The following is a 14,836-nucleotide window of genomic DNA, read 5'->3' as shown; positions in this document are numbered from 1 at the left end:
GGCGGCGCGCGGGGGCCGGCCCCGCCCCTCGGAGCGGACGCCCGCGGCCCCTCCCTCCCCTCCCCCGGCGGGCCCGCGCGCCCACGAGAAACAAAGGGGCCTCGCTGGGTCCTAAGGACGGTCACGTCCGCGCAGTCCAACCGCGCCTGCGCACCAATCGCTCTGGTTTGCCTCCAGTGGGAAAGAACCCACCACCACATCCCCAACGACATCAAAATGCCTTTCCTCCCACAAAGCACCCAGCCGGGTGACCCAATCAAAGACAGGTACCGAATGGATGAGAAACGGGAAAATGGCTGCCCATTGCCCGTAACTAACATGGCACCAACCAGGCTTCGAAGCCCCATGTAGGGCTAAGAGGATAAGATGATGCCTGTTCTTTTCTATCTCTGTATCGCAGTTGGCACACTTCGATTTCTCTCTTTTCTCCTGATGCAACTCTACATAATACGCAGGAGGAGTCCGAGGCTGGAAAAAGGGAATCGTATTTGCCCCCGACTACGTTAGCACTCACTAACGTCACCACCGAGGAAAAGAAGTCACGCTCTGAGCTCCTTGCCCTTAGTCCGCATGGCGTCGTGGGTAACCCTACGCCCCGCCCCTTCCCTCTGCCCTCACTCAAGATGGTTCCAGTCTGGCTTCTCCAACCTCCAGGGCTGGGAAGGGGAAGGGAAAGAGGGAGAAAGGCGGGGGTGAGGAGGGGGAGCCAAGAGGGCGGGAGAAAGGGGGAGTGTTGGGGGAAGGGAGCTGAGGCGGAAGTCGAGGGGCCCCCCGGGTGGAAGTGACGCTGCCCCCGCTGCCCAAAATGTCGGCGCCCAGAGGGAGGTGTAAGTAATTAAAGAGGAAAGCCGACTGACTTCCCTGGTCTCTCGGGGCCGCCCCAGGTCTCCAGGACCTCCCCTCCCTGCGAGTGAGGTGGACTTGCTTGGCCCCGGGGCCTGCCTGACCTGCCCCCGCCCGGGACGCCCGGGGCCGCACCTTTTAGGGACAGGGGGAGGGGCACAAAAGGCCGGCTTTCGGGGCCTGGGTCCTGGAGTGGACTGGGAGGGGGGGGCCCCCGCTCTGCAGGCTGCGGGGTGGAGAAGGAGGCGGGGCTTAGTGGAGGTTGGGGCGGAGCAAGGGCTGGGAGGAGCCTGATTTGGGCGGGGCTTAGGGTGGAAATGGGAGGGGTTTGGTGGAGGGAAATTCTGTGGGTAGGAAATGGGAGGGGCTTAGCCAAAGAGGTGGGGCTTTATAAAGGGGCGTGGCTTAAATCGTGGAAGGGCTCTAGGTTGAAGAGTGGAAGGAATCTCATTAATGCTTAGTGGGGAACTGGAGCTCAGGAAGCAGGCGGGAGAAACTTGTAAGAGTGGAGTTTGGGGTGTGGCTTAGAGAAAGTTGGTAGGCATAGTGAGGGGGCGGGGCTTAGTGTGTAATTCGGAGGGTTTTAGTGAAACTATCAGGTCTTTATAATGAAGGTGAAAAGGGCTTGGAGAGATGGGGAGGGACTTAGAGGGCCAAGAAAGGTCTGAGACAGTGATAGAAGTCGAGTGGAGGGGGTCTTGGAAAGGATGGGGCTTCTTTATAGGAAAAATTGAGCGGGCTTGGAGGTGGGTCTTAGCAGAGCAGTGGAGGGCTTAGAGAAGTCACATAACTTGGAAAGCATGGTGGGACTAAAAGACGAAACTAGGAAGAGCTTAAAGGATAGTAGTGGTCAAAACAGCCTACTTGTTGAGTCTTTGTTGTGCACCAGCTTAAGTAACCACATAGCACACATTGCCACCATTTTGCTTAATCCTCAGCACCACTGTATGAGGTAGGTACTACTATTATTCCCATTTTGCACATGAAAAGAGTTTTAGTTGGTTTCATCTGAGGTTACAGAACTAGTTCTGGTCTCCTTGGAAGAATGGCTCCAGTGCGCTTAGCCCCATTCGCTAAGTAGTCATCTTTAAAGACGAATGGGAGGAGCTTAGAGGGGAGTGGGAGGGGCTTTGGAGGGGAAGGGGCTTGGCAAAGCATACCAGATGCTTAGGGAACAGTGGGAGGGACTATTCCCTGAAAGGAGGCACTTTGAAAGGCAGACCTACGCACGAGTGGGAGGGGCTTAAATTGAGAGGAGCAGGAGTCCATTCACAAAGAGGGAAAGAGGCTTGAAAACAAGTGGAGTAGAAGGAACTGGGAAATGATTAGGAACGCTGGCAGATGAGAGAGGGAGAAGGGTCTGTAAGAGGGTAGGAGGAATTTAAAGGACAGTGAGTGGCTTAGAGGGGTGAGCGTGGCTTAGCAGTGGGAGAGTCTCCCAGGTAGTGGGTCTGTGAGCCCAAGGAGCCTAGGAGGGGAGGGCTGATGGGACGTGACCCCCTGACCTGCTCCTCTGTCTCCTCCTCACTGCAGAGAGCGCCCCCACCCACTAATACATTCCTTGCCACCATGGATGATGCCCCGCTGCCAGCGCCCCCAGCCCCCGCCCCAAACCCAGCACCAGCACCGCCCGCCGCCGCCCCCCGGGTCCCCTTTCACTGCAGTGAGTGTGGCAAGAGCTTCCGCTACCGCTCAGACCTGCGGCGTCACTTCGCCCGGCACACGGCGCTCAAACCCCATGCGTGTCCGCGCTGCGGCAAGGGCTTCAAGCACAGCTTCAACCTGGCCAACCACCTGCGCTCGCACACCGGCGAGCGGCCCTACCGCTGCTCTGCCTGCCCCAAAGGGTTCCGCGACTCCACTGGCCTGCTGCACCACCAGGTGAGTCCCTTAGGCCCGCCCCAGGCTGGCCTCCCCGGGCTGGACATGTACTCGAACCCTGGCCACACTATGCTCTGGGCGAAAGGAAGCTGGTCCAAGGTCTGCTCACCCACCTCCTCTCCTTAGAAAATTTCTTTCTCTCCCTCCCCGCCAAAGCACTCTGACCAATCAAAGCATGAAGCGTTTCTTAGGGTCACCACCACGAACTAGAACATTGATGGTAAATTTGCCCAACCTATTTGCTCCTCCCCTCTCCCATGTCCTGCTAATGCCCCCGCCCCATCTTCTGTTTATTGTTCCCTTCCTTACTGTTTTAAAAAATAGGTTTATCAGGTATATACTTAATTACCTTACTCAGAGATTATCCAGTGAATGCCAAGGTGAAATCAATAATGCCTTCAGAGAACTTATATTCCTTTGGAGGTGGTCAGTAGCTAGGTAGACGAAAAACAAGAAAGCAGATACACAGGCAAGAACGTTCTGGAAAGGGAGAAGTGTTGGAAAGGAAATTAAAGAAATCGATATGTAGAAATAAAGAGGGGAGAGGTATGTGCTACTTCAGACAGTGTGGGGAGGATCAGGGCAGTGTGATAATCGAGCTGAGACCTGAAGCATGAGCAGGAGTTCCAGGCAGAGGGAACAGTATGTGCAAAGGCCCTGAGGAGGGAACGAGCTTAGTGTGTTCAAGGAACTGATGGGAGACTGACCGTGTGGTTGGGTGAAGTGAGCTTGGAACAGCATGGAAGGCAGGGATGGGCTGGGTCACACCATGTCTATGTGCCAGACACTCACACAAGGGTAGTAAAACCTGATGTTTACCGATGGTCTTGTCCCCTTCTCTCTGTCCCCATCGCATCTGCCTTGGTTCAGAACCTCACATCCTGGATGTTGCCCCAACTTTCTAAGTGGTCTTCCTACCTCCTGTCTTTCTCCCTCACGTCCAGCCTCTGCATCCACATCACAGAGTGACCAGGTACCCACTGCTTAAAACCCTTGATCATTAGGATGACAGGGGCGGGAGCTCCTTAACTTGATGTGACATTCACAGCCCTCTGAGACCTCAGCCCTGCCCACCAGTAGGTTATAATTCCACTGAACCATTTAATGAGCCCCTGTATGCAGGCACAGTACTAGGCTGCTTGGGGGAAAAAAATGGGAACCAAATGACACAGTCCACTCCTTTTATGACCTCCCAGAGCCAACAGTCTAGTGGGGGAGTCATTAACTGAACAACTAGGTTAATACTAGATTGCAAATACTAGATTGCAACTGAGATGTGTGAAGATAGAGGGTAGCGGTGTTCTGAGGCTAATACAAGAGAGATCTGAAGTAGTCTGCCTCTGAAGAACAAGGAGCTACCAACCAGGGAAATGGATGGTGGGGACTGGGGGGAAGAGCTTTCTAGGTCCAGGGAACAGGATGTGCACTTCCAAGGAAGCAAGGCAGGCTTTTGAGGAACTGAAGAAAGGCCAGTGTGGCTGCAGCACAGAGGACGAGAAGACAGTGTGGCACAGGAGAAAGCTGGAGAGTCTGCCAGACCCTGGAAACACTGGAAACACAGCTGTGAGCAAAACCAATGTGGCCCCTGTTTTCATTGTCCTTATCTGATGGGGAGACAGGTAACACCCAAGTTAGATGTAGACATGGAGTGTGACAGGAGCCATAAGCTCTCTAGGGGGTTAGATTCAGGGAAGGATTTCCAAGGAGCTGACAGATAAATTGAGACTTACAGGATAAGGGAAGGACCTGCCATTGGAAAGAGCATCCAAGGCAGTGACAACAGCATGTACAAAGGCCCTGGGGTCAGCATAACCCCTTGGGTTAGAAAGAGCGGAGAGTGAATACATTTAGTGACAAAGAGGGTAGGGTTCCCACACTGTACACCCACACTGGACTGCACTCACATCATCACGTCTAGTGCCAGGATGGCAAGTGGATAGCACTCCCTGTTCCTTCATCAGTTCCATGCCCCTGGTAGGCACTACTAATCAAGCACTGTACCCTTTCAAATCCAGCCTCACAGTCTTTCTACCCACAGGCCTCCAGGCAGATGTGACCAATCAATGGGACTCCACACTCAAAGATCTCTCTGCTATTCTCAGACTCTTAAATCAACCACAAGGGCAAATATCAATAGAACCTCTGTAAGGCACAGTTTCCCCCAGTCTGTAAGCTTTGCTCTTACCCCAACAAAAATACAGATTCCTGGACTTCCTCCTGGGAGATTTGGATTCCCTGGATCTAGACGTGGTTCCCTGGGTCTGTATTTGTTAAAACATGTTCAGTGGGACTCTGAGATGCAGCCAGATTTGGTTCAAAACCATTTCTCTGCCCTAATACCCCCCAGGGCTGTTTGTAACTGGCTCATGATAGCAGGGTTGGGAATGGGGAGATGCCCCTCCCAGGGCCGGCTTCCCGGGACTCTAGATCTTCACTGTCCAGTACGGTAGCCATTAGCTATGGGTGGTGATTTCGATTTAAATATATTAAGTAAAGTCTAAAATTCAGTTCTTTAGTCACACTGGCCACGTTTCAGGTGTCCATAGCCGCGTGTGGCTAGTAGCTACCAAATTGAACAGTGCAGATAGGGACCATTTCCATCACTGCAGAAAGTTCTTTTGGACAGTTTTGCTCTAAATGGTTCAACATTTACCTTGAAAAGCCACTTTCCACCCCAGGAGATTATGAAAGCCCCTCTCCACCTCCCCCCAATATACACTGGCTTCAAGGACAACAGTTGGACACCACGGAAATATTGGTTAATAGAAATTTTAATTTCCATGAATTGAGTAGTTATTTTGTGATGATTCCACCCTATCCCCACAGCAATACTGTGGGATGGCCCATCTTATTGTGCCCATTTTGCAGAGAAGAAAAGCAAAGGCCAGAGACGCAAAATCAGTTGCCCAGGGTTTCACATAGAGTAGAAGGCAGAGCTGGGATTTGAACCAGGTCTGCCAGTGCCCAGAGCCCTTGTCTTTAACCACTCTCCCAGTGAGTCACAGTCCCCAGGTAGGCTTGTTGAAAATGAGTGTTAGCCAGGAAGAGTGGGAGGAAGAGTTTCCCAGCCTGAGGGAACAGCATTTGCAAAGGTTCTCAGGCTGGCAGGGACTTGGCCTTTTTGAGAACTCAGAGGATGCCAGGGTGGCCCAAAGCAGAGAGCCACAGTGTGAGGGTTTCATCCAGATCATGACCCTGTCACTTGGACCACATTCTTCTGAAAGTGCAGTAATCTGTTGTGTAGGCTCGATGCTCCCCCCTGACGCTGTCTCTTCCTCCCGCACTCCCAGGTCGTCCACACTGGCGAGAAGCCCTACTGCTGCCTGGTCTGTGAGCTCCGCTTCTCCTCGCGCTCCAGCCTGGGCCGCCACCTCAAGCGCCAGCACCGCGGGGTGCTCCCATCTCCGCTGCAGCCCGGCCCGGGCCTGCCCGCCTTGAGCGCACCCTGCTCCGTCTGCTGCAACGTGGGGCCCTGCTCCGTGTGCGGGGGCGCGGGGACCGGCGGTGGAGAGGGTCCAGAGGGGGCAGGCGCTGGCCCGGGCAGCTGGGGGCTGGCGGAGGCGGCAGCTGCAGCGGCGGCCTCGTTGCCCCCGTTTGCGTGCGGCGCCTGCGCACGGCGCTTCGACCACGGCCGCGAGCTGGCGGCCCATTGGGCTGCGCACACCGACGTGAAGCCCTTCAAGTGCCCGCGCTGCGAGCGCGACTTCAACGCGCCCGCGCTGCTGGAGCGGCACAAGCTGACGCACGACCTGCAGGGCGCGAGCGCGCCCCCAGCGCAGGCCTGGGCCCCTGGGGCAGGCGCTGGGCCCGAGGCGGCCCGCGAGGCTGGCGCTGCGGAGGCGGGCGACGATCCACCGGCTTGGGACGGCGGGCTGCTCCTGGGCCCCACGGGGGGCGCTGTGCCCGAGCTCGGGGGGCTGCTCCCCGAGGGCGGCGGGGAGGCCCCTGCGCCTGCGGCGGCGGCCGAACCGTCGGAAGACACCCTGTACCAGTGCGACTGCGGGACCTTCTTCGCGTCGGCAGCGGCCCTGGCCAGCCACCTGGGAGCGCACTCGGGCCCGGCCACCTACGGCTGCGGCCACTGCGGAGCGCTGTACGCGGCGCTGGCGGCCCTGGAGGAGCACCGGCGGGTCAGCCACGGCGAGGGCGCGGGGGAGGAGGCGGCGGCCGCGGCCCCGGAGGGAGAACCGGCGTCCGGGGAGCCCGCGTCCGGCTCGGGCCGCGGCAAGAAGATCTTCGGCTGCTCAGAGTGCGAGAAGCTGTTCCGCTCGCCGCGCGACCTGGAGCGGCACGTGCTCGTGCACACGGGCGAGAAGCCGTTCCCGTGCCTCGAGTGCGGCAAGTTCTTCCGCCACGAGTGCTACCTCAAGCGCCACCGGCTGCTGCACGGCACCGAGCGGCCCTTCCCCTGCCACATCTGCGGCAAGGGCTTCATCACGCTCAGCAACCTCTCGCGGCACCTGAAGCTGCACCGGGGCATGGACTGACACAGCCGGGCCGCCCCCTGCCCTCCACCTGACGCCCGGACGCAGGGCCTGGGCCAGGGGACCCTGGGCCTCCAAATCCAGACAGGCCCTGAAATGAGGGGATCCTGACTGGAGAGATGGGGGCCACCAAAAACCCACACAGGCCCCTGAGCTGGGGGACCACAAACAAACGGAGAGACTCCTCAGCTGGGCGGGGGGTGTCCAAGAATATAATAGTTGGGGACCCCAAATCTAGGGAGAGACTTCTGAGCTTGGGGCCCCTGGAATAGTGTGGGCACCCCAGAAATCAACAGGCCCCTAAGATGCTGGGACCTAGGAATGAGAAGTGGGTCTCACAAGTACCTCTCATCTTGAGGGCCCCAATAATAAAAGATGGGCACCCCTCCAAGGGAAGACTGCCCCACTCCCTGAGAGCCATCATTCCCAATGACCTTGATCTGGAGGATGTAGAGGGACCATGTCCCTGAATTTTCCTAGATCCCCTCCAAATGTTACCCACCAGAGTCACTGGTGCCCCCAGAAAATGGATATAGCCGATATCTGCCTTTCCCCCATTTCATTCCCTATGCTGAAAGAGGACCAGGGTGGATGCCCCCTGCCCTCAACTACCCCCTCTCCCGCAATTAGGTCTCTCACCCCTACGGCAGAATGGGTGGACCCTAATGATCTTCCGCACCCCCAAACACTAGAATAGACTGGTCTGAAATCCCCCTGCCCGGTAGGATGGACTGATCCATGTGCACACACCCCTGTCCACACGGAATGGGCTGGTCCAGGTTGTGGACTGCACCCCACCCTCCTTAGAGTGAATAGGGCAGAGCCTCCTCCCTCTTCCTGTAGAGTGGACTGGTCCACGTCATACCCCATCCTGTGAACTCAGTGGAAGGTGGTGGACACTGGGGCTTCCCTCCCCCTCTACTGTAGCACCTGTTGGTCTTTCTTTCCATCTCTGTTGGTTTGTCTGTCTCTGTGTTCCTCCCAACCCCAAAGGGAAGGGAGGACTTGGCTAGGGGTTTCCCCTCTTGAGCCTCGACCTCACCCCCTCGTCTCACTCCCCAATGTCTCCAGGACCCCAATAAACCTTGTCCTGTCAGTCACTGCCGTCTCAGTTTCTGATCCTTGGCTCCAGGGGTGGGGTGGGGATCTCTTCCTCTGAGACTTAGGCTCCCTAAATAGAGACACATCCTTGCTCCCGCCTGAGTTTTGAATCCTTTAGATCTGCAGTCCCCAATCCCCAGGCCACCAGCCAGTATGGGTCCGCAGGCCTGTTAGGGACTGGGCCACAGAGCTCTGCTGTCCCCACCCTCAACGGTAGAAAAATTGTCTTCCATGAAACTTAGGGACAGCACAGCAGGAGGTGAGTAGGGAGCGAAGCTTCATCTGTATTTACAGCTGCTCCCCATCGCTGGCATCACCACCTGTGCTCCACATCCCTCGCTCCCTCCTCTGGAAAAACCGCCTTCCATGAAACCAGTCCTTGGTGCCAAAAAGACTGGGGATAGCTGCATTAGATAGTACACAACCCTGTCCTTAAATGCCAGATCCACCTCCAACAGACAGACACGCCCCCTAGAAACAAGACAGGCTCTTTGGAAATCTCCAGTCTCATAGGACACGCCCTTTGGAAACAAAATTGTCTCCTTAAGGACACGAGTAGGAAGAGGCCCCGCCCCTTAGACTCTGTCCCTGCTGACCCCCAACGGAATTTGTACCTTAGACCAGGGTATGCCCTTCAAATAGTCTCCTACAAAGTTCATGCCTGTAATCCTAGCACTTTGGGAGGTCTAGGCAGGAGGATTACTTGAGGCCAGGAGTTCCTTCGAGACCAGCCTGAGCCAGAGTGAGACTTGTCTCTACAAAAAATAAAAAATTAGCCAGGTGTGGTGGAGTGTGCTTGTAGTTCCAGCTACTTGGGAGGCTGAGGCAGGAGGATCACTTGAGCCCAGGAGTTTGAGGTTGCAGTGAACTGTAATGACACCACTGCACTCCAGCCCTGGCAACAGAGCAAGATCCTGTCTAAAATAAAATAAAATAAATAAAATAAAATAATAAAATAAAATAGTCCTGAACAAAAACATTGGAAATCGCCAGCATGGAAAAGAGACCTAAGAGCTTGGGTTGAGGAAAAGGGGTAAAAACCTCTCGGTGACATGCTTTGATCACTGCCCATGATCGATCATCATTTCCTTAACTACAGAATGCAGCCGGTGGAACTTGCTAGACACCTGGGACAGAGCGGGGGGACGTGCTGCCAACCGCTAACGCAAAGGGCAAGGGGGGTGGTGTCAAAATCGGAAACTTAGACTTTGGGGCAAGAATTTCACCCTTTTGTAAGTAATCTAGAAATAAAACAAACAAACAAACAAATTGTCTCCTACACACTAAATTACTTTCCTGTGCCCAGTGCTCATTCTGTGCCAGGCATTGTAACCCCCTCAGAGGATCCAACAGCCAACAGAATAGATAATCCCGGCCCTCATGGAGTTTATATTCTAGTATGTGGGCCATGGCGGTGGGGAAAAGAGGCAACAGAGAAAGGAAGAAGGCAATTTCGTTCAGATGGATATGAGCACTCCGAAAGCAATAGGGAACAGAGTGACTAGGCTATGCCACCTCACATGGGGTGGTCCAGGTGGGAAGAGGTGACATTTGATCTGATCCCTGAAGAATGAGGAGGGACAGCCCAGAAGGACACCTGACTGGACACAGGAGGAGAGTGAGCCCAGGGTGGGAAGGACGAGATGAAGTTGAGACGCCGGCAGGGGTCAGATCATGCAGAGCCAGGTAAGCCAAGGCAAGCATGTGACTGTGCTCTCTGACAACGGGAAGCAAGGTCTCAAGCAGGGAGGACGCGACCACCTTGCGCTTTTCCAGGATCTGACTGCTGAGTGGGGAAGACACTGGAGGATGCAGCGTCAAAGTAGCACGGGGTCCTTGCAGTCTGCCAGGAGAGAGGTGCGGGGGCCTGGACCAGAGCGGTGAAGAGAAATGGGTGGATTCGAGATAAATTCTGGAGGGCGAATGCAGAGGACTGGTTGTGTGCACGTGTGTGTTGTGTGGGTGTAAGCGGGGTGGGGGTGGGGTGTAAATCAAGAGTAAATGGTGGGGTGGTGGCATTTCGTATTAAGACCAGGAAACTGGGGGGGAGGGACACATTTTGGCAGGTGTTTAGGGGAATCAAGGGTTCCTCTTGAGCGGCTTAGATTCAATATGCTAAATAATAGGTTGCATTCAGATGCCTATCTTCCCATGCAGTAATCCTGGTAGGCACAAATTCTACCTCGCATCGGCTTGCACCAGCAGGCATATAAGACCGTTCACAGCAGCAATATTTTCAGCCCCAAACTCAGGAACCAAAACGTCCATCAACAACACAGTGGGTAAATAGTGATGGTATATTACCCAATGGAATACTATACAGCAACGGAGAATGAAACACAGTATCATGAATGAAAGTTACAAAGACGCCGGATGCAAGATGCCAGATACATAGAGCGTGATTCCATTTATGTAACCTTCAAAAGCAAGCAAAAAAAACCCTGTAATATTGTTTAGGATGCATTGTGGGTAGTAAAGCAAGGAAAACACCTTTCTGTGAAACTCAGATTGGTGGATTAGACGACTTAAGCTCAGGAGGGGACATCTGGGAAGCTTCTGTGGTTGCTGACAGCTGGCAATGTTCTATTTCTTAATCTGGTGTTCATTTCATAACTATTTTCTTCCATTGTGTACTTTTTATCTGTGCATCTTGCATTTCACCAGGAAACATAATTAAAGGGGGAAGACCTATTCTGGGGGGGAGAAAACAAGTAAAAGTTTAGCACTCAAGGAAGACTTTTTGACTGGAGATCCACAATTGCCACTTGGAAAAGCCTTCACCCCCTTGGGAACAAAGTCAGCTCCCCAGGACGCTAAACCTTAGAGATATTCCTCTCCACTCGGCAACTGCCACACCCAGGAACCAGACACTCCTTCGGGGGAAAAGAAAAGAAAGAAAGAAAGAAAGGAAGAAATCATCTCCCTTTGGGAAACCAAGCCCGCCCCCTCCGCTACGGGCACCGCCCCCAGGGACAAGACCAGTCCACTCCGGCTTCGACCTGGAAAGGCGCCAGGGTTGTCATGGAGATGGCCGCAGGCTAGGGACTAATGAATAGGGACCTCAGGAGGCTGAGGCTCCCCCTCACCTCACCTCCACCGCAATCCCTTCTCTTCTGAGACGGTAGCGAAAGGGACTCACCCCATTTTTTGAGTGACTCCCAAAGGCCACGAGCTGGATGGACGCTGTACCTAATTCGTCTTACTGTGACCCCATTTTATAGATGAGCTAATTGAAGAGGGGGGAGCGAGGGTGGAGAAGTTTACCCCGAGGAGAATCTCAACGGATCCAAAGCATTAATTACCAGCCAGACGCCGGCGACTCCCACGCCTCTGTTTGAGGCGCTGACTCCTGCCTGCGAACCGCTGGAGCCAGCCACCTGCGCGCTCACCTGACCTCCGCACCTCCCCACCCCCACCTCAGCCTGCTCCCTTCCAGAGGCGGCCTGCCCTCCCCTCCCATCCGAGTACCCCAGTCTGAGTCCGCCTCGTCCTCCCCACCCTTCATCCCTCTTTATTGACCCACAAATATTTGTTGAGCCCGTTATCTGTGCGAAGCCTCTGTCTACGGACAGAGCAGTTAAGCAAACAGGCAAAACGAGCCCCTGCCCTCGTGGAGTTTTTATTCTCGTGGGAGGGGAGACAGGCAATCAATGGCTAATTCCGTTGCCCAGTGTTTGTTCACGGCAAGTACAATGTTGAAAAGTAAGGCAGGGTAAGGACTAGAGGGTGCTGGGGAGTTATTTTAGCTACGGCGGACAGGACCGGCGTCTTTGGGGAGATATCAAGGGAGGGAGGGAAATCTAGGGGAAGGACATTCCAGGCAAGGTGAACAGCAAGTGCAAAGGCCCTGCTGAGTCCGGAAAGAGGGCGGTGTGAAGCAGGAGGGATAAAAAATGAGGTGAAGGAGGCCCCAAGGGTCTAGACAAGTGGATCCTTGTGGGCGGGGTCAGGAGTGGGTGTGGGGATTAAAGGGGGAAGGTCTGGGTTTTATTCCCATGAAGATGGAGAGCCAACGGAGGGTGTCGAGCTCGCGGGTGACATGATGTGATTTCTGGGAGCTGGAGACTGGACAGGAGGGAGGGGGGCTGGAAGCGGGAGAGCCAATGAGGAGGCGTGTGCAGTGGGACTGGCATCCAGGAGTAGAGTCCTGAGCCAATCAGCGCCAGGTCCCGCCCCCTGCCTAGGGCCCCGCCTTCCCAGCCAGAGGTCGGTGGGGCCCAGGCCCCCTCTCACCTGGGCCGGCGCCCCGCCTCCTCCCTGCTCCGTGCCTCCGTCTCCCTCGCATCCGGCTCGGCCTCCACGCGGGTCCCACAGGAATTTCTCTAAAACACTAATCGGATCATGTGACTCTCCTGCTTAAAACCTTTTCAATGGCTTCTCAGTGCACTCGGAAAGAGTCCAAGTTCAGCCTAGACTAGGAGGCCTCCCACGGTCGCTGCGTGCGGCTCTGGCCTCTCTTCTGGCCGCCTTTGATGCCCCAGTCCAAGACCCCCCAAGTCACAACCCCTCTTCCACGTGCTGTTCTCTCTGCTTAAAATTTTCTTTCCTGTCACCTACACTGCTGGATTCGTTTCTTCTTTAAAAAACAACAATAAAAAGGCTTTCAAGACTTCAAAATATAAATGATAAAATAACACACACATCCTAGATATATACCCAAAAGAATTGAAAACAGCTCTTAAAACAAAAACTTATACGCGAATGTTATAACAACACTATTCACAATAGCCTAAAGATAGAAACAACCCAATGTCCATCCACAGATGAATAGATAAACAAAATGTAGTGTACAGGGGCCCCTTCTATCTGTGGGTTCTGCATTCGTGGATACAGAGGGCTTACTGTAAGGGACTAGAGCATCCAAGGATTTGGTATCCGTGGGGCTCCTGGAACCATTCCCCTGGGGATACCGAGGGTGAGCTGTACTCCTACAATGGAATATTATTCAGTCACAAAAAGGAATGAAGCACTGATAACACCCTAAACATGGATGAACCTTAAAATCATTATGCTAAGTGAAAAACTAGTCACAAAAGACCACACATTGTATGATTCCATTGATATGAAATGTCCACAAGAGGCAGATCTATAGAGACAGAAAGCTGATTATTGGTGGACCCGGGCTGAGGGTAAAGGGAGTGGGGAGTGACTGCTAATGGGGACAGGGTTTCTGTTTCTGCTGATGAAAAGGTAGTGGGGACAGTTGTAAAATATCACGAATGTACTTAATGCCACTGAATTGTATGCCTCAAAATTGTAAATTTTGTTATGTGTATTTTACCAAATAAAAATAAAGTTAAAGCACACACACCCATATTCTGACTGTCAGCTTTGAAATATTAGAGATACACCTGACTCCTCATGAACCCATCTCTGAGATCTGGCTGTTTCTCCCATCTCAGACATCACCCCTACCCTAAATTTGGCGCTTATTATTTCCATGGATGTTTTCAAACTTCTACTCCGCATCTATATATCCTGTAACGTATAGTATCCAACGTGCTTTTAAAAATCATCCTCCTGATCCACTATAATTTCTTCTATTCCTTTGTGAAGTCACAGTTCTTACCTGAGATTCACGAACTTCAAGACCTTCTGGTACCTCACTTTCATCCTATTTAAGAGAGAAAAATAATAAGTTACCTACTTCATAAGGTAAGGAGAAGTAAATGGGTTATTATTTGTAAAACACAAGAGCAAGCTATTATTTATTTTCATTTTATTTATTTTTATTATCCCCATTTGTTTCTTTTCCCTTTGCTTTTTTGAGCATATAATACATTCACATGGCTTCAAATTCAAAAGTATAGAAGGCTAGAGTATGGTAAATTTCAGTCCTGGAAGTGAGACTATGTTGCCAGTTTCTTCTTTCAGTTTTTCAGACACAATCCGCTGATAAACAGGCACAGATTTTTAGAACAGGCTGCAGGCTGTTCTGCACCTTCTTTTTTTTTTTCCTCCCCTTCACATTATCACTTGGAAAATTTTCATATTTTTACACAGTGAGCTTCTTGGTTATTTTTTGCAGACACATAGTATTCCACTGGGTGAAGCAATCACGATTTATTACTGAAATTTCCTGCTGACGGGCATTTAGATAGTTTTCAGCCATTTGCGGTGATGTGCAACGCTGGACCGATTAGCCTGGTACAGACGTCGTTTGGGGCATTTCTGAGTAGATCTCTCTGAAGGAGAAATTCCTGGAATTGCTGGCTCGTTAAGACCGCTCCAGATTCTTTGTACACCCCAGCCATGGACAAAAGGACCTGTTTGCCCACACTCCAACCAGCAATGTTTGGCATGGATTTAACCTTAAACAAACAGCGTCAAGCTGCATGTACACTCCAGTGAAATGCCTTTTCTGCTCCACGTAGGTTTTTGAGGTGTTGTTTTCACCCTGCAGGTTTCAGCTGAAACATTGTTGCCTCCAGGAAGACTTCGAGGATCACCTCCCTCCCAGTGTGAGGGCAGCTCAGCGCCTTCTCTATGCTCTGCATTCCCACAAGGCTCTCCTGCACAGGAGCACA

The 14,836-nt window shown here is 53.1% G+C and overlaps 1 protein-coding gene across 1 annotated transcript; it reads left to right on the top strand.

Annotated features, from left to right (window-relative positions):
* The first annotated feature begins 743 nt into the window (after positions 1-743).
* FIZ1 (FLT3-interacting zinc finger 1) lies at positions 744-8,112 on the top strand. The gene is made up of 3 exons (XM_012643061.1): positions 744-827; positions 2,377-2,724; positions 6,015-8,112. Exons 2-3 carry the CDS (start codon positions 2,413-2,415, stop codon positions 7,209-7,211), a joined length of 1,509 nt encoding a protein of 502 aa, XP_012498515.1. The 5' UTR covers positions 744-827; positions 2,377-2,412; the 3' UTR covers positions 7,212-8,112.
* Positions 8,113-14,836: the final 6,724 nt, after the last annotated feature.

Source organism: Propithecus coquereli, unplaced genomic scaffold (genome assembly GCF_000956105.1).
Source record: "Propithecus coquereli isolate 6110/MARCELLA unplaced genomic scaffold, Pcoq_1.0 Scaffold193, whole genome shotgun sequence".
Classification (NCBI taxonomy): Eukaryota; Metazoa; Chordata; class Mammalia; order Primates; family Indriidae; genus Propithecus; species Propithecus coquereli.
The sequence above is the reverse complement of the archived record's forward strand: the minus strand, read 5'-3'. Positions and strand labels throughout refer to the sequence as shown.

Bases quoted from the DNA above. Each gene is read 5' to 3' on its own strand.
- FIZ1 (XM_012643061.1), top strand. From the start codon at position 2,413: ATGGATGATGCCCCGCTGCCAGCGCCCCCAGCCCCCGCCCCAAACCCA. The intron at 2,725-6,014 runs GTGAGTCCCTTA...CCGCACTCCCAG, and splicing joins CTGGCCTGCTGCACCACCAG to GTCGTCCACACTGGCGAGAA.